Below are 23,175 nucleotides of genomic sequence, written 5' to 3' on the forward strand. Positions count from 1 at the left end.
TTAAAGGTCTCGACTACATGTGGCAAAATGTTGAAGTCCTGAATAGATTATTATTTTTTTTAAACATGGTTATATCTGCTTTATGTTCAGTTCCAATTCTTTCCTAGATTCAACTAGTATTTATTTTGTTGTGTTATTATACACCTACACTTTTTTTTTGTCTTTTTCTGTGTCTTCATCAGTAGTTCATATAGAAGTTATAAAAGGCTATAATGGAGATCTAAATGTCATTTTAATATGAAATCTAAAGTTGCATAATCTAACTATACGTCTTAATTCATTGTACTGGCATAATTTTATTTTGGTGAAGTTAATAATCAAAAATGAATGAATTATTTTTGAATCCTGAACCAAGATTTCATCTAATTCATTTAACAAATGGACAAATTTGGAATTAGTTATGATTGACTGGCAGTTGTAAGCAAGGGTGAAAAAACCAACTATTATGGGTTTTGCAGGTCAATTTCCAAAACTGAGTTGATCTCTATAGTGCTTTTTAAAAATAGTTTCTGTTGCACAGTTCTACATCATGTCTTCAACGTCCACGGAATATTATCTTGTAAATGGGTATGTTTGTGAACATGAATCCTTTTATATATCAATTCTTGAATATAAAGCTACTCACATAGCTTCTTATTTTTGTACCTTTTTATTTCTAGAATTTGACTGAAATTACAAAAGAGAAATGAAGAACCATACAAGGCAAATAGAGTTTATCCTTCTGGGACTGACGGATAATTTCCAGTTCCAGATTGTAATTTTCTTCTTTTTACTTCTAAATTACATGCTGAGCATACTAGGAAATGTAACCATCATTGCCCTAACTCTACTAGATTCTCATCTCAAGACCCCAATGTATTTCTTCCTCCGTAATTTCTCTTTCCTGGAAATTTCATTCACAAGTTCTTGCATCCCCAGATTCCTAATCACCATTGTAACAAGGAAAAAGACTATTTCCTATAATGGTTGTATATCTCAGTTATTTTTTTACATATTCTTGGGGGTTACAGAATTTTTCCTTCTGGCCGCCATGTCCTATGACCGCTATGTTGCCATCTGCAAACCTTTGCATTATACATCCATCATGAACAGCAAAGTTTGTCATCAGCTTGTACTCAGTTCTTGGGTAACTGGATTTTTGGTCATTTTCCCTCCACTGATTTTGGGTCTTAACCTGGATTTCTGTGCTTCAAATATCATTGATCATTTCATTTGTGACATTTCTCCCGTCTTGCAACTTTCTTGCTCTGACACACGTTTACTAGAACTGATTGCTTTTTTCTTAGCTGTGATGACCCTCATTGTCACATTATTACTAGTAATCCTTTCTTACTCTTACATCATCAAGACAATTCTAAAATTTCCTTCAGCTCAGCAAAAGAAGAAAGCCTTTTCCACCTGCTCTTCTCACATGATTGTTGTCTCCATCACTTATGGTAGTTGCATATTCATCTACATAAAGCCATCAGCAAATGAAAGAGTCTTTTTGAGTAAAGGTGTGGCTGTGCTCAATACTTCCATTGCCCCTTTGTTGAACCCATTCATTTATACTCTGAGGAACAAGCAAGTTAAAGAAGCCTTCCGAGCTATATTTAGAAAGATATTTTCTTCTTCAGACAAGTAATACTATTTATTGAAATAATTAACATGAGACCATAAAAGGGATATTGAACAAAAATTATTTTCACTGTCCTAGTTTAAAAATTGATCTCTAATATTTAATTATTTGGATCACTTTAGCTTACCCGAGCTTAGAACTCTTCCCATTCTTTACATTCTGACTTTAACTTATTGTTCTTCAAAATTAAACCTTTCTATGTTAGAAATATAAATGGAAAATTTATTTTCTCTAAAAGTATGTTAGAGGGTCCGGCCCAGTGGTGTAAGCGGCTAAGTTCACTTGCTCGCTTCTATGGCCTGGGGTTCACTGGTTCGGATCCTGGGCCTGAACCTAGCACCACTTATCAAACCATGCTGTAGTAGGCATCCCATGTATAAAAAGAAGGAGGATGGGCACAGATGTTAGCTCAGGGCCAATCTTCCCCAGCAAAAGGAGGAGGTTTGGCAGCAGATGTTAGCTCAGGGCTAATCTTCCTCAAAAAATAAAAAAAGTAAAAGTATGTTAGAATAAAATGAATGAAGAGTTTTAATAGAATTGTATAATATAAGTTCTTGGAGAGCTATATCTTAACTAATTTAAGTAAATGTGCCAGGTTTTACTTAAAAGCCATATTATTTAAAATTCTTAGATAAATTGAATTTTGTCATCATTAAATATGCTTAAGATTCTCTAAGACACCTTACTCCTTAAAAGAATAATGTAGAGGATTATTTTGTAAAGTGGTTTTTTGAAATGTCAGTGTCAACATAGTAAGAAATTATAATTTTCTTTGAAATAAATCATACATGTCATTTGTGTGATTTTGTTTTGGTATTTATGTTGGATAAATTTGAAAATTCCAGTAGAAAATCAAATATGATTTAATACACAAGTAGTTGGTTTCTCACACAATCTTCTTCAAGAACATATAAGTAAGTTTAATCTCTTGAACATGTCAATGAATATGTTGAATAATTGGGAATATATTATGAATTTCATGACCTGTCATATAATTATTAGTCTTTAATTCTGTACAAGTTTCTCACAGCAAATTATATCAAATATCAATTTCTCAAAATTCAACTGGCTTCTTTAAAGATAAAAGTATGTTTCATTTCCTCCAAAAGTGAAACATGAAATTATTATAATTTTTTTTTTACTACAAGTGTCAGCTCTTAGAACACCTAGATGCCACAACTCTATAGTTGTCCTAATGTATATGCCATTATACCATAATGGTGATTAAGCTATTTGTTCTTGTCTATGTCTACAGTTACTATACATTTCTCTAGTCAACATTCTTGAAAATATTTATATATTAACTTTAATGACAATAGGAAAAGAAAACATGAATGGATCAACTAAAATTTATTACCAGATTTTTGGTGGACTCTAATCTTCACAATAGATTATAAGAAGATAAGGACTTTTAGAAAGATACATGCAAAGTTAAAAAGACAGACTATTTCTCCAATACCAAGACAAGGATTATTGCTGTCAAGCTGCCTAGAATAACTGGAGGAGATAAATCTATAGAGTAGTGTGCTAAATAAACTTCCCATAATTTTTCATTATCTGTACAGCCTCATTGAATAAGAAATAAAGCAACACATCAAAGGGGAGGAAGAACTATTCCTCTCCCCTCTGGGTTCTTCTGGCTGGTCTAAGAAATAAATTGACATGAGACAGAACAGGAGAAAATCAAACAAATTTTAATAACATGTATACATGGGAGAAACCCAGAAAAACTGAGTAACTTGACAAAATGGCTGAAGCCACCACCTTATATACCATCTTCAGCTAAAGACAAAGGAGGGTGTTGGGAGTAGAGGTTTGGGACTTCAATGGAGAGGAAGGCAATTTACATGGAAATGGAAAACTAAATGTTTGGTAGAAAAAAGTTTGCTGGGCCATGTATTGACAATGGGACCTGAGAGAGAACTTTGATAAAAATGAGCCCAGCAAAGTTCCTCTCTGTCTACCACACCTAGAGTTATCTGTGGTGACAGCTCCTTCCTGGGATAGGCCTTCTATCTTAAATTCTTCTAGGCAGTTAGGAGGAAGGTCAAAGTTTCTTCCCGAGTCTTTTGTTCTTAAAAATAATCATGCCAGGGAGACACATTTTGGCGTGGCAAATTCTGATTCTCCACAATGTTATGTACTCTGCCTTCACCTCTCTGGCACATAGCATTTCCCTAAATGACAGTAACACAACAATATCTCCCATCCAACATCTTCTTACAATGTGACTTTGGCATGCCTTCCAAGGAGAAGTAGGGTCTAAATTCCTCCCCTTGAATTTGGGCAGAAACTAGTGACTACCCCAATCTATAGAGTTGATGCTATGTGACTCCAAGGTTAGGTAGTAAAAATGATATATTCCTGTCTAGATCCCTCTATTTTGAAAGACTTACCCTTTGAACCCAGCCATGCTGTGAAAAATCCTGAACTGGCTCTAAGAAGAGAAAACATAGAGGAGTATAGACCAAAAAAAAAAAAAACCCACAAAAAACTGAGGCCCCAAACTGACAGCCAGATTCACCTGCCAGACACATGAATGAAGGTGTCTTAAGATGACTCCACTTCTCAGTCTTCAAGTCTTTCATATGAGGTGCCAGACATCATGGAGCAGAAAGACCTGCTGTACTCTCTACGTATAAATTCTCTGTATAAATTCCTGACAACAGAATCTGTGAGCATAGTAAATGTTTGCTTTATGCCATAAAGCATTGAAGCAATTTTTAACAGGGGTCTCCTGGCATATAGGTGCCTACAACTGACAATATTTTTTCCTTTGGGAATCGAACCAAAAGTAAAACTCAAAGTAGAAACACACAACTCAAAGTAGAAACCTGTAATTGATTAATTGATCGATCTTGACAAATAATAGAAATGTGGTTTACATTTGTCGAAACTCATTGAATTGGTTGCTTAAGATTTGTGCATTTCACTAGATGTAAATTTTACTTAAAAATTGTGAAAGAAATTGAATTCTGGATGTTAGGTTTGCTTTTCACAGTGACGTGGATTATCAATTCTATAATTTCTTTGTGTGTACTCTAGGCTTATGCAAGTGGGGCATTGAAGAAAATGACACTGAAGTTTCTCACTGTGGGAGAAAGAAATTAGAAACACAGACAGGAGGCTCCCACTCATCATATTTGGATAATTTGGATGTCAGAATAAATGATGATATTAATGGATTATAACTTATTGAGTAAAATAATAATACTTGAGTCAACACTGCCTTACAATAAATAATATATACAGGAGAAAAGAAAGATTGTCTTCACAGTAAAATATGCTAATCAATATAGAAGTAATGATTAAGTTAGCAAATCATCAATGGATGCTAAAACTAGTGGATGAAAATTTCATGAGGAACAGGATATTTACGTAGTCTTAAGATATCTCCTAAGAAATTACTTATTATGGAGAAAATAGTAACTTTGCAGTCTAGAGAGATCAGGAAGAGATCACACTAACCAAGCGATCAATTGCCATCACCACAGGGAAAACCGACATTACATGGCTGATAATATACCCTAGGAAGGATCTATCATCACCTCTGTTTTATTCCTGCAAAAACATCAAAACCTCAGTTTCACCTTGAAGAAAAATCAGATGAGCTCAATTAACTTGTTCTCTTCCAAAACCTCAAGACAATAAGGTGAAAGATAGGCTGAAGAACTGTTCCAGATTAAACAACTAAACAGAAATGAGAACTAAATGCAGTGTGTAATCCTGGATTATGCTGGACCTGAAAGAAATAAAAAGATACAAAGGACGTTACTGAAGAAATTTATAAAATTGTATTATGGACTATGGACTATATAATATACCAATGTCAGATTTTCTGATTTTGATCAGAATATTATGATCTTATTAGGAAAGATACCCTGAAAAAGTTAGAGATAAAGAGGCACAATGTCCAACTTACTATAAAATGGTTCAGAAAAAGTGTATATATATTTATTTTTATAGTATTAGTATTTGTATATATAAAATATAAAAAGTATATATAATATATAAAGTATATGTATGGAGAGAGAGGGAAAGAGAGAATGACAAAATAAATCATACAAAATGTAAACAACAATGACTCTAGATAAAGGGCATATGGAGTATCATACTATTTGTGGAATTTGTTTTTAAGTTTAAAATAGCAAAAATATTATAAAAAACAGCTTTGGACTAACACAACCAGTCTCAGAATCTTGTACGACTTCTTGTTGTGGGCTTAGCTTGTCTTACAAGGGGAGTCATGATGGACTATGGGCTGTGCTAAAATTACAAAGACATTTCTTCATTTGGGAATAGTTCACTTAAAATGACTGAAAGCTATTAAATATCCAAGAATTGACTCATTAAGAGTTTCTAGAATGTCATGTTCATACACAAATGTCAGAATATTATTAAACTTTATTGATATCTAACATGTGGTATTTTCTTACAAAGCTTGGATGTTACAAAACATGTGGGAAGATTTCACCTGTTTTCATTCTTATAACTTAGGGAGTATGTTGTCTTGTTTTCCAGCCATCAGTAGTATGATCATACATTGATCGAAGTTTTTACTTGTTATTTTGTCTATCTTTTTTTGAATTTTTCTTTGGCTTGAATTTATTTTATTTTATTTTCTATTTCTTTGACGGTTTATTTATTCACATTTTGATTGTTTTATTGCAGTAAAATTGGTTTGTAACATTATATAAATTTCAGATATACATCATTAAATTTTGATTTCTGTGTAGATTACAACATGTTCACCCTCGAAAGACTAATTAAAATCCATCACCATACACATGTGCCTAATCTCTCCTTTTGCCCTCCTCCCTCCTCCTTCGCCTCTGGGAACCACCAATCCAATCTCTGTCTCTATGTGTTTGCTGTTGCTTTTATCTTCTATTTATGAGCGAGATCACATAGTGTTTGACATTCCCTCTGACTTATTTCACTTGGCTTAATGCCCTCAATGTCACAAATGGCAAGATTTCATCCTTTGTTGTGGCTGAGTAGTATTTCATTGTATTCCACATCTTCTTTATCCATTCATCTCTTGATGGACACCTAGCTTACTTCCAAGTCTTGGTTATTGTGAATAATGCTGCAAAGAACATAGGAGTGCAAAGATCTTTATGCATTCACGTTTTCATGTCCTTTGGGTAAATACCCAGCAGTGGAATAGCTGGATCATATGGCAGTTCTATTCTTAATTTTTTGAGGAATCTCTGTACTGTTTTCCATAGTGACTGCACAAGTTTGCACTCCCACCAGCAGTGTATGAGAGTTCCCTTTTCTCCACATCCTCTCCAACACTTTTTATTTCCTGTCTTGTTAATTATAGCCATTCTGATGGGAATGAGGTGATATCTCATTGTAGTTTTGATTTGCATTTACCAGATAGTTAGTGATGTTGAACATCATTTCATATGCCTGTTGGCCATATATATATCTTCTTTGGAGAAATGTCTGTTCAGATCTTTTGCCCATTTTTTAATTGGGTTGTTAGTGTTTCTCTTGTTGAGATGTGTGAGTTCTTTATATATTTTGGATATTAAGACTTTATCAGATATATGGTTTGCAAATATCTTCTCCCAATTATTAGGCTGTCTTTTCGGTTTGTTGATGGTTTCTTTTGCTGTGCAGAAGCTTTTTAGTTTGAAGTAGTCCCATTTGTTTATTTTTGCTATTGTTTACCTTGCCTGGTGAGACATGAAATATGCTGAAAGTATGAAACTATGCTGCTAGGACCAATGTCAAAGAGCATATTGCCTATGTTTTCTTCTAGAAGTTTCATGGCTTCAGGTCTTATATTCAAGCTTTTACTCTATTTTGGGTTAATTTTTGTTTATGGTGTAAGATAATGGTCTACATTCCTTCTTTTGCATGTGGCTGTCTGGTTTTCCTAACAACATTTATTGAAGAGATTTCTTTTCTCCATTGTATGTTCTTTCCCTCCTTGTCAAAAATTAGCTGTCCGTAGATGTGTGGGATTATTATTGGTCTCTTAGTTCTGTTCCATTGATCTATGTGTCAGATTTTGTGCTGGTACCATGCTGTTTTGGTTACTATGGCTTTGTAGTATATTTTGAAATCAGGGATTTTGAAATCAGTGATACCTCCAGCTTTGTTGTTTTTCTCAGAATTCCTTTGGCTATTTTGGGTCGTGTTCTATATAAATTTTAGGATTCTTTGTGCTGTTTCTGTGAAAAATGTTGTTGGAACTTTGATAGGGATTGTTTTGAATCTGTAGATTGCTTTAGGAAGTATGGACATTTTAACTATGCTAATTCTTCCAATCCAAGAACACGGAATATCTTTCCATTTCTTTGTGTCTTCTTCAATTTCATTAGGCAATGTTTTATTGTTTTCAGTGTACATATCTTTCACCTTTTTGGTTAAATTTATTCCTAGATAATTTATTCTTTTTGTTGCAATTGTAAATGGGATTGTATTTTAATATCTGTTTCTGCTACTTCACTATCAGTGTATAGAAACACAACTTATTTTTATGTGTTGATTTTGTATCCTGCAACATTACTTTATTCATTTATTATTTCTAAAAGTTTTTTGGTGAACTCTTTAGGGTTTTCTATGTATAAAATCATGTCATCTGCAAATAGTGACAGCTTTCCTTCTTCCTTTCCAATTTGGATCCCTTTTATTTCTTTTTCTTGCCTGCTTGCTCTGGCTAGGACTTCCAATACTATGTTAAATAAGAGTGGTCAAAGTGGGCATCCTTGTCTGGGTCCTGTTCTTAGAAGGACAGCTTTCAGATTTCTGCATTGAGAATGATATTAGCTATGAATTTGTCATATATTGACTTTATTATGTTGAGGTACTTTCCTTCTTTATCCATTCTATTCAGAATTTTTATCATAAATGAATGCTGTATCTTGTCAAATACTTTCTCTACATCTATTGAGATAATCATGTGATTTTATTCTTCACTTTGTTAATGTGGTGTATCACGTTGATTATTTTACAGATGTTGAACCATCCCTGCAATAAATTCCACTTGATCATGGTGTATGATCTTTTAATGTTTTGCTGTGTTCAATTTGCTAGTATTTTGTTGAGGATTTTTGCATCAATGTTTATCAGTGATATCAGACTATAATTTTCTTTTTTGTGTGTTATCCTTGTCAGGATTTGGTATCAGGGTAACGTTGGCTTCATAGAATGAGTTAAAAAGCTTCCTCTCCTCTTCAACTTTTTGGAAGAGTTTGAGAAGGATAGATATTAAGCCTTCTTTGAATGTTTGGTATAAGTAACCAGGGAAGCCATCTGACTCTGGACTTTAATTTTTTAGGAGGTTTTTGATTACTGTTCAATCTCCTTTCTGGTGATTGGTCTACTCAAATTCTCTATTTGCTCTTTTTTTTGTTTTCAAGGAAGACCAGCCCTGAGCTAATATCCACCACCAATCCTCCTCTTTTTGCTGAGGAAGACTGGCCCTGTGCTAACATCTGTGCCCATCTTCCTCTACTTTATATAAGGGATGCCTGCCACAGCATGGCTTGACAAGTGGTGCCATGTCCACACCCAGGATCCGAACCCAGGATCTGAACCAGCGAACCTCAGGCCACCAAAGAGGAGCTTGCAAACTTAACCACTGCCCCACCGGGCCAGCCACTTTGTTTCTCCTTGATTCAGTTTTAGAAGGTTGTATGATTCTAAGAATTTATGCATTTCTTCTAGGTTATCCAATTTTTTGACATATAGCTTTTTGTAGTATTCTCTTTTAATCTTTTGTATTTCTGAGGTGTCCATTGTATTCTCTGCTCTTTTATTTCTGATTTTATTTACTTGAGCCATCTCACTTTTTTCTTGGTGAGTCTAGCTAAAAGTTTGTCAATTTTGTTTATCTTCTTGAAGAACCAGCTCTTCATTTCATTGATTTTGTCTTCTTTTTTAATCTCTTGTTTTTATTTCTGCTCTGATTTTTATTATTTCCTTTCTTCTACTGATTTGGGTTTTTATTTATTCTTCTTTTTCCAGTTTCTTTAGGAAGAGCATTAGTTCATTTATTTGAGGTTTTTCTCATTTATTGAAGTGAGCCTGTATTGCTATAAACTTCCTTTTTAGAACCACTTTTGCCATATCCCATAAATTTTGGCATGCTGCATTTTCCTTTTCATTTGTTTCCAGGAATTTTTTGATTTCTCCTTTGATATCATCATTGTTCAGTAACATGATGTTTAATCTCCACATATTTGTGTCTTTTCCAATTTTGTTCCTGTAGTTGATTTCTACTTTCATACCATTGTGATCACAAAAGAATGCTTTGTTTTATTTCAATCTTCTTTAACTTATTGAGACTTGTTTTGTGGCCTAATATGTGATCTATCCTGGAGAATTTTCCATGTGCTTTCAAAAAGAATATGTATTCTGATTTTTGGATGGAATGTTCTGCATATGTCTACTAAGTCCATTTGGTCTAACATGTCTTTTAAAGCCAATGTTTCCTTATTGATCTTCTGTTTGGATGATCTTTCCATTGGTGTAAGTAGAGTGTTAAAGTCTACTAATATTGTGTTGCTGTCTATTTCTCCTTTTAAATCTGTTAATAATTGCTTTATATATTTAGGTGTTCCTATGTTGGGTGCATAGATATTTGCAAGTGTTATATCCTCTTGTTGGATTGTTCCCTTTATCGTTATGAAGTGCCCTTCTTTGTCTCTTATTTTAGTTTTTGTTTTAAAATCTATTTTGTCTGATATAAGTATTCTTACCCTAGCTTTCTTTTCATTGCCATTTGCATGGAGTATCTTTTTCCATCCTTTCACTTTCAGTTTGTGAGTGTCTTTAGGTCTGAAGTGTGTCTCTTGTATGAAGCATATACATGGGTCTTGTTTTTTTATCTGATCGGACACGCTATGCCTTTTTATTGGAGACTTAGTCCATTGACATTTAAAGTAGCTGTTGATAAGAATGTGCCCATTGCCATTTTGTTACTATTTTTTCTGGGTGTTTTAGTAGTTCTTCTCTGTTCCTTTCTTCTTCTCTTGCTCTCTTCTCTTGCGGTTTGATGGCTTTCTTTAATGTTATGTTGGGTTCCCGTCTCTTAATTTTTTGTGTACTTATTATAGGTTTCTGGTTTGTGATTATCAGGAGCTTCATATATAATAACCTTCATATATAGTAATGTATATTAAGATGATGGTCTCTTTAGTTTGACCTCTTGCTAAAAGCTCTACTCTTTTACTCCCCTCCTCCCACACTTTATGTTTTTGATACCATATCTAACCTCTGTTTTGTATGTGTGTATCTCTTACCCTCTACCACAGAAACAGATAATTTTAGTACTTTTATGTTTCAATCTTTCCATTAGCTTCATAGGTGGTTGATCTGCTATCTTTACTGTATTTTTGCCTTTAGTAGTGATTTTCTTTATTTATTGTTTGAAAATTTTATTCTTCCTATTTGTGGTCTTCTCTTTTCCTCTTAAATAGTCCATTCAGCATTTCTTGTAAGGCTGATTTCTTGGTGATAAACTCCTTTAGTTTTTGCTTTGCTGGGAAACTTTTATCCTCCTTCCATTCTGAATGATAACCTTGCCAGGTAGAGCATTCTTGACTGTAGGATTTTTCCTTTCAGCACTTTAAATATATTGTGCCACTCCCTTCTAGCCTGTAAGTTTTCAGCTGCGAAGTCAGTTGATAGCTTTACAGGGTTTCCTTTGTATGTAACTTATTGTCTTTCTCTTGCACCTTTTAGGATTCTCTGTTTATCTTTAATTTCATGACATTTTAATTATAATATTTCTTGGTATGGGCCTCTTTGGGTTTATCTTGTTTGATGCTCTCTGTGCTTCCTATACCTGGGTGCCTGTTTCCTTCCTTAGGTTAGGAAAGTTTTCAGCTATTATTTCTTCAAATAGATTCTCTGCCCCTTTGGCTCTCTCTTCTCCTTCTGGGACACCTATAATAAGGATATTAGTGCACTCGATGTTGTCCCAGAGGTCCCTTAGACTGGCCTCATTCTGTTTAATTCTTTTTTCTGTTCAGCTTAGGTGATTTCCTCTAGTCTTTTATCCAGCTCGCTGATCCATTCCTCTGTATCATCTACTCTGCTACTAAGTATCTGTAGTGAATTTTTCATTTCCAGTATTGTATTCTTCATTTCTGATTTTTTCCTTTTTATATTTTCCAATTCTTTGTTGAAGTTCTGAGTTCATCCATTCTTCTCCTAAAATCAATGAGCATCCTTATGATCATTAGTTTGTACTTTTTGTCAGGTGGATTGTATATCTCTGCTTCATTTAGTTCTTTTTCTGCGATTTGGTCCTGTTCCCTTTCTTGGAAAGTATTCTTCTGTCTCATCATTTTGTCTTTTTCTTTGTGCTTATATCTATGTATTGGGTCGGTCAGCTACTTCTCCTGAACTTGGAGAAGTAGCCTTATGTAAGAGATACCTTATGAGGCCCAGCAGTGTGTTGACCTCTCATCACCAGCTCCAAATGTTCCAGGAGTGTCCCCTGTATGAGCTACGTGTGTCCCTCTGTTGTGGTAGGGCTGCTCTTGCTGCAGGTGCTCAAGGAGGCTAGGCTATCCCCTACCCAGCTGGTTATAATGCTCAACTACATGTGGCTTCTATGGTCCCTTCAGTCACTTTATCAGGCATGGGGAGCCCCAGCACAGTTGGCTGCAAGGTCTAATAGCACATTCCTATTGCAGTTTTTCTGTGAGTGAATAGGCTCCCAGTGTGGTTGGTTGCTAGGCTCAGGGGCTTACAATTGCTGTAGACCTCTGGCCTCTAAGGCTATTGTCAGCTCTCTCAGGATTGCAGGTGAGTGGGGCAACCAGGTCTTCTAAATATTAGAAAGTATATCTAAATGTGCTGTGGTTCAAACAAAAACCTGTACATGAATCTTCATAGCAGCATTATTCATAATAGTCAAAAATTGGAAACAACCTAAATGTCTATCAGCTAATGAATGGATAATCAAAATGTGGAAAATCCATGCAATAGAGTATTATTCAGCCATAAAAAGGAATGAAATACCAATATATTCTACAAAAGGATGGCCTTTGAAACCATTGTGCTAAGTGAAAGAAGTCAGACACAAAATGTCACACATATTGTAAGATTCAATTTATAAGTGACCAGAATAGGCAAATCCATGGAGACAAAAAACAGATTAATGGTTGCCAGGGGCTAGAGGAAAGGAGTAATTGAGGTCACTGCTTAATAGATATGGAGTTTCTTTCTGAGGTGATGAAAATGTTCTAGAATTAGATAATGGTGATGACTGCTCAACTTTGTGAATGTTCTAATAACCACTGAATTGTACACTGTAAAATTATTAAAATGGTGAATTTTATGTTACGTGAATTTTACCTCAATAAAACAAAGCAGTTTTGGAGAGGAATATAAAAAAAGTTTAGATTGGACTAGAAGCTCTGAGAGCCTTCAGCACCCTAACTTCGTGATTGTCAGCCCACTTTGTGGAAATCCCTGTCTTGTTCAGAAGGGAGATTGAAATGTTAAAGGAGAAGGTAGAATTACTAACAACAAAAATGTTGATTGCACTGCTGATGTATTTGGTGATAGTGCTGTTTAGTTTAGAAAAATCACAGGGAATCAAAGACAGAGAGGACTTATATTCAATTTATTGTGCCAACTCTTCATCCAAGAACACAAAGTAATAGGCTCCTAAGCATAAAGCTGAGAAAAATCAAATGTTGACATCTAAAGTGACAGATTTTGCACTCATCTCGGAAAGGCAAGCCGTAAAGCAGCCAAAATTGAGGCTAGCAGAGAGAAAATGGTGGAAGCATGAGAATGTGACATACAGATTGCATGCAAAAGGGTGAATTAACAAAAATCATATAAGCCTGTATAAAATTAAATACAGTATTAGTAGATAAAACAGTCCTAGAAAAGATGTGGTAAGCTTTAGATTTTAAATCTGGACGCTTATCAAAATCCTTTATTCAGTCATTATAAAGAGATTTTAATACATTTATTTTAAATAAAATGTTTAATTAGAAGAGGGAAGGTTCATAAGTAAATTTCCAGATATAGGAGAATTAAAATGAATTTTTACAGTTAACACTGCTATCTAAAGGCACCTATCTTAATGAAAAACGTATGGTCTTAGATTTTAAACAAGCTTCAAATTTTTATCAGTCATGTAAATATCTCAGAAAAGTGTAAAGAATATAATTTATAAACTACAGATGAATAAAGTTTTCTCCTGCCAGATCAAGAGATAAAGGACATTTGCACTATGAAAATGCAATAATAATCTTTTTTCAATAATTTTAACTAAGAAAAGCTACGCTAAAATCTAGACATATGATTCTAACCTTCATATCCCAGTGTAATTATATCATGTTACAGATTAATAAGCATGGAAAATCAATATTTGAGTAATACCTATTTTCTCATACAAACTAGACAAGATTAAAAATTATCCCTATATAATGCCTCCCTCACATATTTCCCTACCACAAAGCATCCTTTATTTGGAAAGAAAAGATTAGAATAACAACTAGTCACATATGGGATTTCAAAAAACACTGCAATTTTTTCCACAAATAACAAATTAAAGCAAAATAGTTATTAAAGTGAAAATTGGAATATTTCCAGTTCTACTAATGGCACATATTTGATCCATTAATAAATACTTGGTATAATATGTTAATTCTAAGTATTGTACTATAAAACAATATTTCAAAGTTATTTTATGCATTTTTAAATTGTTTGAATATTTTCTGCTTATTCTCATTACTGGAGGAATAGCAGCTCAAAAAAACAAGACTCTTAATATATAAAAATCACTACCTTAAGCTAAACTGTGCACATTTGTTTTCCTCATAAAATAGCAACTTATTGAGAAATTTAAATGCCACATTTTCTTATTTGCATGCTTGTAAATGCTTTCACAAATGACATGCAATGTCAATTTGCTTTACTTCTTCACAAAATTCATTTTTGTTCTTTTGGTCAAAATCTGGATCAACCCATGTAACTGAATTATATGTGGAAACAATATCCAGAATTTGACACAGGATGCAATATTAAACTTCTTGAGTACATTGAGTAATTTTTCAAGTGATGGAAGCTTATCAAAAAGACACAGTGCCAGCTTAAGGGTGCTCCAGTTGGATACATCTTGAAAAACTGAGAATCAGATGATAAATAGAACAATGTATTATAACACATAGAATAAGAAAAAAATATGTAAAAGTGTTACTGATATAAAAATGAGTAAATAAATAAAAGACAACAAAAGAAAGCCCTTTCTTATGGTAAAATGTGAACTAGCAAGCATAGAAGGAATGATAGAGTTAGAAAATCTCAATAGAGGCGAAAACTAGTGGGTAAATGTTTGATGAGAAACAGGTTATATATATATATATTCTCAAATTATTACCTAACTGAAAAATTATAATAATCAGTGTGGCAAGACCAGGAGGACACCACCTTACTACATAACCAAAGTTAGCTTTACAACCAAAGAAAATGGCTAAATGTAGAGTTAATAAGTTAACAGAAACAAACAAAAATATATTTAATTAAAACTAAATGAGGAAAGAAAGAAAAATAAATGACATTAAAACTCCTGGGATAAATTAAAATGATGGTAAGACAGGAAACAGAAGGCAAAAGGTAACCATAAATATGACATCAGCAAGATGGTACGATAGGAGTTTCCTGTCCTCATCCCCTCACAGAAGCATAAATTTGAATAACTGTCCATGCACAAAAATGCCTTCACAAGAGCCAAGGGTTCCAACTGAGAGATGACAGCCCATGCATTGAGCACAAATATAAGAAAAGGCATATGGAAGAGGGGAGGAAGGACAATCTCACATGACCTGTGTCACCCTTCCCTAAGCCCAGGTAGTGCAAGATGGAGAGAAAAAATTTCCCTGTGGGGCAAGGAGAGTGAAGTGAGCAACTGACATCACCGGGGACGCCAGCCCCAGTGAACTTCAGTGCCAGGCCAGCCCCCACAGCCCAAGGCTGCATGTTGGCACCTGCTCTAGCACCAGTCCAGCCCCTGAGGCCCCAGGCTCCAGACCAGCTCTCACAACCCCAGCCTCAGGCCTGCTGCAGCACCAGGCCGACTCCACAGTTCTAGGCTTCAGGCCACTCTAGAACCACACGGCTCCTGAGGCCCTGAGCTCCAGAACTTCCCTGCGTTTCAAGGCTTCAGGAATGCCCCAGGAGACTTAGGCTCCCAGCCCACCCAAGTAGCAGGCCAAACCTTGCAAACCCAGGCTCTAGGCCTACCCCCTATTGACCCAGGCTCCAGGACCAACGCCACACTCCCAGACCAGTCCTGTCCCCATGGACATAGGTGCCAGACCACCCTAGCAGACTCCAGCACCAGGCTGACCCCCATAGACTCAGGAAACCAGGCCCAACCCGACACCAGGTCAGCCCCCAGTAGATTCAAGCTTCAGGCTACCCCCATGGGCACAGGTTCCAGATCTGCCCCGTGGACCCAGGTCCCAGATTTGCCATAATGGAATCAGATGCCAGTCCTACATCAGTGGACACACGCTCCAGTCACTCCCATGGAGACTCAGGCTCCAGGTCAGACCCTGTGGACCTAAGCAGCAGGCCTTTGTACCTCCTGAGCCAGTCAGAAAGCCAGCCCACTTGAGGTCTTCAGCAGCAAGCCCACCCTTGGACCCACCAGATGGTGAGCCCAGAACTTCTGGGCGGAGGGCTGGTGAAGGGTTTTTCCTGCCAAAGCCAGTCTATAAAGACTGGAAGAGGTACCTACTTCAAATTTATAGACACCAATGAGTCCACAAGGATCACAAATAATCAGAGAAACATGATACCCACACAAGGAAAAAAATAAAGCACTAGTAAACAACCCTAAGGCCGTGCAGCTGCTCAGGATTAGCAGCTTGCTTTCTTTTATTTGAAACTATAATACTCCCACCACTGCGCATCTTTCTTCTCCAGTTTAAAAGAATGCTACTCTTCAATCCTGAGTGAAATTTCAATGTTTAAGATATTAACTACTAGTTATTATTATTTTTTCATTTATTTGTTGATATAAGACTTTGAACTCCGCATGTCAAGAAGATTGGAGTAATGCTCTTTGGCTCAGTTTCTTGGCTTGTACTCCTGTCTCTTCAATTTTAGATATTGATGTCCTGAACTTTTTCGTGTTTCAATTTATAAATTTAATAGTACATTATCTAAATTAAGCATAAAGTTATTTAGTAAATATATCAAATATAATAGTTATATTCAATGACTATTAACATTAAATTAAACACATTACTAAATGGCACATAACTACTTTGGTCTCGATAATGACTATTTTAGAGTCTCTTGTGCAGATTTCTTTATTCAGATATTTCTTATAGTGATTTCAGGACATGAGAGCCCTTTGGCGAATGCTGCATGAGGTCATGTTGATAATGAATATGCTTCAAATTTGGCAGGGAGATGATAACTGCAATTTCACCTCATCTTCTTTCTCCTTATCAAAATATAAAATCTTCAATATGCTACAATAAGACAGATTATGGCACATAAAATTCATTACATAAATTCTGAAATACTTAGACAACAATTTTTTCCTCTGGTGTCAATAAAGCAATTTAGTAAACAGAGATAAACAGACACGTCGATAAACTAAGAGCATATTATTGCAGAGACAGATCTCTACTACTCCATCAGCTTCTATGCATCCAATTACAGGGTCCTTTCCCATCCCTCTGCCACAAAAATGACACAGCTGCTTGAAAGGTAGTGTATTCCAGCAGATTGAACGTGACTTGAAATCAGAATTCAGTCTCCGTTATTTGCTACCTATGATATATTACTCAATTTTCTTCTGTCTACATTTTGATACAGCTAAAAATATATTTACAGGATCGGTAAGGGCCTTAATAGTAAAGTTTGAAAGCAGTTTCACATACGATTGGAGGTTCAAAATGACAGTTATTTTCAAAATTATGCCAATGGAAATAATTTAAAGAATGTTAACTGTTGTTTCAAAGCCCACTTTTAAAATCTAAAGTAAGTAGTCCCTGAGTTTTTAATTTAATATAGCAGGTAATGTTTTAAAAAAGTTTTAAAAAATTAATTCTTTGTCGTTTCTGTTAGCCAGTAGAAGTAATTATTTGCTTTCAAAGATAATAATTAAAAACGTGGGAGCATTATCAGTGGAAGTTTGTTTTCATTTCTTTTTCTTTCTTTCTTTCTGTCTTTCTTTTATTTTTCTTTTTCTTTTTTCATTGGCAAGCACACTGTTACTTGCTTCAAACTCTAAGTTCTTCAAGTTAGGATTTGTCTTCAATTTTCCCCTTGATTATAATTCCAGTATTTAATCCCTTTTGTAATTTCTTATTTTTTCCTATTACTTCCTGTTAGATACCCTTGGTATCCTCTCAATTATTCAGTTAGCCTTGTGTTGATGTGAATAGCTGTCTTATTCCATCAGTATTTAAACTTGGTTTTCCAGTTCACTCTTATGCATCTGTTCTGACTTTGTAGCCCATAACAAGCGCAGTTATGTTTAAATTTGCTTTATTTATGTGTATGACTTTGAATGGAAGTTCTCTAATGAATGTAAATAAATTGCTAATACATCTTATCAGTGATTGTAAAGATGTTTCCCTATCTTCAGTTCTGATTATTCCCGAACTCCCGTTGATGTTTCAAATTTCATGTTGTTGTTTTTATTATTTTAATAGGCCTGGAATGCCTTATTTTTTAAATTTATTTTTAATACATCATTGCTGTTGTTGTTTTCTATTTTTTTATTCTTAGCTTTATGATATTAATTTTGATAACTGTTTTGGAGAAAGAAGTTAGTACTATAACTATATAATGTATCTTCTATATAATTTACCTACTTTAAAATATTATTACTTTCCTTCCTTCCCTAGAGCATTGAAGAAAAGACTAGGTCACAAATGAAGACAAGTTTAATTACTCAGAAATATATTTTGTAGTTTCACAATGAGGGAAAATACAACGTATGAATTTGTTTGAAAGATGAAGGAATTTGATTAAGGTGAGACTAGGATGCAGTATTGAATGTCTTTGAGGAGGTTAATCTAACTAAATTATAGGCACAACATAATGAAATAAGTTAGAAACTTTAGATAAATATTTAGAGGAATTTTCTTTCATTTACTCTGATTCATCAGAACTTCTATTTGTTTGAGAGATATATAATCCTCTTTATGGAGTCATTGAAAGCTTTTTTCACTTGCTTTATTCCTCAAGGTGTAAATGAAGGGGTTCAACAAGGGAGCAACAGAACTACTGAGCACTACAACTCCTTTATTTATGGCCACCTGGTCCTTTGCCGAGGGCTTGACATAGATGAAGATGCAGCTTCCATAGGTGATGGAAACCACAATCATGTGGGATGAGCAGGTAGAAAAGGCCTTTCTTCTTTGTTGGACCGAAGGGAATCTCAGAATTGTCCTGATGATGTATGTGTAGGACAGAAGTACACACACTAGGGTGATAATGAGTGCAAATACAGCCACAAGGATAATCATTTGTTCTATTACCCAGGTGTCTGAGCATGAGATCTTTAGGAGGGGTGCTACATCACAGCCAAAATGGTCAATGGCATTGGAGTCACAGAATTCCAGCTGGAGAACCAGGCTAAGGGGTGGGAGAATGATCATCAAGCTAGACACCCAACAGCAGATGACTAATAAGGAGCACACCCTATTGTTCATGATGGTCATGTAATGAAGAGGTTTACAGATAGCAACGTACCGATCATAGGACATGGCTGCCAGGAGAAAAAACTCTGTTGCTCCAAAGAGAATAACAAAAAATAGTTGACTTATACAAGCATTGTAGGTAATGTTATTGTCCCCAGTTGATATACTGTACAGAAATCTAGGAATGCAGGCAGTGGTAAATGAAACTTCTAAGAAGGAAAAATTTCTGAGGAAAAAGTACATAGGCGTTTTAAGATGGGAGTCCACCAATGTGAGAGTGATAATAACAAGATTCCCTGTTACACTCAGCAAGTAGGTGAGAAATAGAAAGATAAAAATCAGGATTTGCAGTAGTGGGTCATCTGTCAGTCCCAGCAGGATAAAAGTTGTTATTGCTGTGTGGTTTCTCATCACTGACTTTTGAATTCTACGCAGCCAGCATGTAAAACATCAAAGGGATTTAATGAGGAGGTAGATATTCAAATTCTGTAATACAAGACTGCAAATAAAAGTCAAGCAAATTACTCCACATTTATTTTCTCCTTTCTCGTGATAATCAATATTGCCACAATTGCAATGGCCTTCCCGAATTTTACGTGTATGAGCAGCAGATTATTCCTTCTGGATTCAGATTGTAGTAAACAATCCATCTTTTTCTCGGATAACTCTTCACCCCTCAAAATTTAAGAATTTAGTTGATTGTAATTCATTACACGGATTGGGTTTACAAATAAGTTAGAGGAAAACAACATGATGTTATTTCATGTGTACTTAAACGGTCTTTATCCAAGACAAACCTTGGATATAGGACATATCCAGATAATTAAGACCATGAATTCTCTTCAATTGTTACTGTCAAAGGATTGTTATAAGGGTAAGATGCATTTCTCCTGGAATTCAAACAAACACCAATGACAACAAAACATAGCTCTGAATCCTGAGATTTTCCTTTGTCTTCTTATTCTTTTCTGTTGGTATTTGTTATTTTTAGTTCATAGATGGTTTGATGTACAACTATTTTATCTATAGTATGAGAAAATGTTGTATTCCAGTTATTTACAAAAGGAATATCCTCATATGCATTCATGTTCTATTTCACTTAACTGACTGTGGTCCCATTTCTCTCAAAGTCCTTTAAGCTGAAAAGACATGTAATGTCACTGAATATAGTCTTCCAGGCTGTGCCTTTTTTCGTTATGTTTTTAGTTCCTTTGAAAAGGTATTAGTGTCTCCACCTTCTCATCTTACCCCTATTCAGTTTAACTTTAAGCCTCTGCAACCTGATTTTCACTGCCAACCCCCCACTGCTTTCTAACGTCTGCAAGAGCTATATCACTTTTGAAGCCAGTGGCACATTTTTGTAACTATTTTGTGGCATTGCCATAACACTTTTCTAATTAAAGTTCAGTCCCTCTTCAAGTGGATTCTCTGCCATCACTCTGATATTCCTCCTAACTCTACATCTCCCTTTTCTAGTGTCCTGCACACTCTCCTCATTCTCTGTTCGTCTGTCAAATACTGCTCTTCCCCAGTATTCTGTCTTGAGACCTCTCCGTTATTGTTTTCTGGTTTTTATTTTTCTTACTCCATATTCTCCAAGGGAGATGTCATCTCAGTGAAATTGTATTGTCATTTGTATGATGGATTGCCGCATGAAGATCATTGCTAAGTATTCACCACCAGTTGGATGCTCCACAGACACGTCACATGCTGTACGCTCAAAGTGAAATCTTGCTCCCTCTCCAAGCCTTCTCCTCCTCCAGTGTTGACTGTTGCTTCGTAAAGATTAGTCTCTTTTTTGTTGCCTGTAAAGCTCTTCATGGAGAGGACCTTCCTTATTTCCCCACCTCATCACTTTCAAGGTCCTCACCCTTCTTCCTCAAAATTTAAGTTCCACTAACCTTGACTACTTGCAGTTCTTAAAATTTTCTACATGTTGTCCCCTCTGCAAGGGCTCATCCTGTAACTGACTAATGGCTCTTGGTCCTTCAGGGTTCTCCTCAGGTAGAAGTTCTTCAAGGAAATCTTCACTGACCCACCCAGAGTATGTGAGATTATGATCCTGTGTTATTTCCAAGCACCTGTTGCCCACCCTGTCTCAGAATATACATACTGGATACTTCAGAAGGCTTATATTTCTCCTCTGTGTTTCTGGAAACTTCTCCATTGTAGAGGCTATTTTTACATATCCTCACATTCCCTTATGTCTGGCATCTATAGAGTATTATGTAAATGTGAACTGAAGAAACGAAACAGCGTTCTCCATGTACTGAGACTAAGCTATATTCTTTACTGCCTATTTTTGTCAGTTGGTTCAACATTTTAATTTTCACATCTGTTTCAAATTGCACTGTAATTTTGAGTGCATTCTTACACAAAAGGCCTGAAAAATCACAATTGTAAACTTTGTAAGTCCTCCTTTTCCAGACTTTTCCTCTGGCCTTTGAACTAGCCCTTACTTTACTTTCAACGTAATTCTTCACCCACTGTTGTTGTTCACTTGCTGGTTTTCCTCTAGCAATCTCTCTTCCGGATCTCTTGCTTTTAGCTCCTTACATATTTTCCTATTGTCCTGAATGTGCTCCCCATTTAATATTTTTAGATACTGAAGTTGTTTCACTTTCTGCTTCCCCTTTTTTTCAAAGTTGAAACCACCTACCACGTGTCTAAAGATTCACTCCTCTTCTAAGAGAGACGGTGGAGTGTGGCATGTTCTCTTTAGTTTTCCCACCTCAGTCCCCAACTTCAGCACCCTTCCCCTGAGAAGAGGCACTGATGTTCTTCATTCAAGGAATTGCTTTGCTTAGTTTTTGTTAAAATTGGCAAGAAATCACATCAATACTATATATGAAGACATTCCAGAAGTTCAAGAATATACTAATATGCTTAGGATCCCCAACAAAATCTAAGAACAGAGGATTTGTTCTTTCTTTGTTAAATCCTTTGTTGCTGCAGAAACTGAGCCTGACACACAGCACGTATTTCATAATTTTTGAATGCGTGATTTAATGTACCTCATATAGAATTTTAACTCAATTTGGATTTTAATATTTTAAAATATAGAGACAATTTCAGACAATACAGATAGTTAAAAATCTCAGACTGCAACATCAGGAAGATTAGAATTCCTGCTAAATCCTGTGATTGTACCAAGATAGGCTCTATTTCTTCTTTATTTACATAATTTACTTTCCTACCTATATTCTAAAACCAATTTCTCTCCTACTGAAACTCTCAGTCCATTTGCTAATATAACCTGAAATTAATTAATGAGGTATCCTATAATGTTCATAGTATTAATTCCATCCCTCTCTTTATAAACAGATCAGAAGGTTCATTTAGCTGCCCAGTTTATTGCTCTGTCCAGAACCAACCTCAGTGAATAATCTTTTTAGACAAACAAATGCTTAAGCAGAAAGAGAAACCAACAAACTGACTTTTGGTAAGGGAGAAATTATGTCATCCATTGCTGCCCCTTGAAACTGTCATAGAGCTTCTAAAGACTATGTTATTCAACTTTTCCTTGCCTTGTCCGTATTCCTGTTTCTCCATCTTCTTATCTGCCAATCAATCTAAAATAGCACAGCAATCTAATCTTTATTTGGACCCATATTTTGAGATATAGAATCTGACACCATAGTAGCAGTGAATTGCCCTCTTTTGCAGTGATTTTTAATTGGGAGCCAAGTATAGGCTGGTGAGTCTATCACCCCTAGGATGTGTGATCATGCTGGAGATTCTTCAGTGCAGTGGGAATTTCAGGAGTTTGGAATCAGACACACTCAAAACAGAATTCTGATTTGTACAAGGGTCCATAAAAATATTCAAATAAATTACAAATTTTATAATTACTAATAGACTTCAGAACATACTCCAAAATAGCTTTCTGTTCCATTCTCA

At 35.3% G+C, this 23,175-nt stretch overlaps 2 protein-coding genes across 2 annotated transcripts; one reads left to right on the plus strand and one right to left on the minus strand.

Annotated features, from left to right (window-relative positions):
• The first annotated feature begins 685 nt into the window (after positions 1-685).
• On the plus strand, positions 686-1,624 carry LOC103562331 (olfactory receptor 6C70). Its single transcript, XM_008537371.2, has one exon. It carries the CDS (start codon positions 686-688, stop codon positions 1,622-1,624), a length of 939 nt encoding a protein of 312 aa, XP_008535593.2.
• Positions 1,625-18,752: 17,128 nt separating this feature from the next.
• Positions 18,753-19,686, minus strand: LOC103562344 (olfactory receptor 6C2-like). The gene has a single exon (XM_008537377.2). It carries the CDS (start codon positions 19,684-19,686, stop codon positions 18,784-18,786), a length of 903 nt encoding a protein of 300 aa, XP_008535599.2. The 3' UTR covers positions 18,753-18,783.
• Between the last annotated feature and the right edge of the window lie 3,489 nt (positions 19,687-23,175).

This window comes from Equus przewalskii, chromosome 5 (genome assembly GCF_037783145.1).
Source record: "Equus przewalskii isolate Varuska chromosome 5, EquPr2, whole genome shotgun sequence".
Classification (NCBI taxonomy): domain Eukaryota; kingdom Metazoa; phylum Chordata; class Mammalia; order Perissodactyla; family Equidae; genus Equus; species Equus przewalskii.

Excerpts from the sequence above, each read along its gene's own strand:
- LOC103562344 (XM_008537377.2), bottom strand. The coding sequence starts at position 19,686 with ATGAGAAACCACACAGCAATAACAACTTTTATCCTGCTGGGACTGACA.
- LOC103562331 (XM_008537371.2), top strand. The coding sequence starts at position 686 with ATGAAGAACCATACAAGGCAAATAGAGTTTATCCTTCTGGGACTGACG.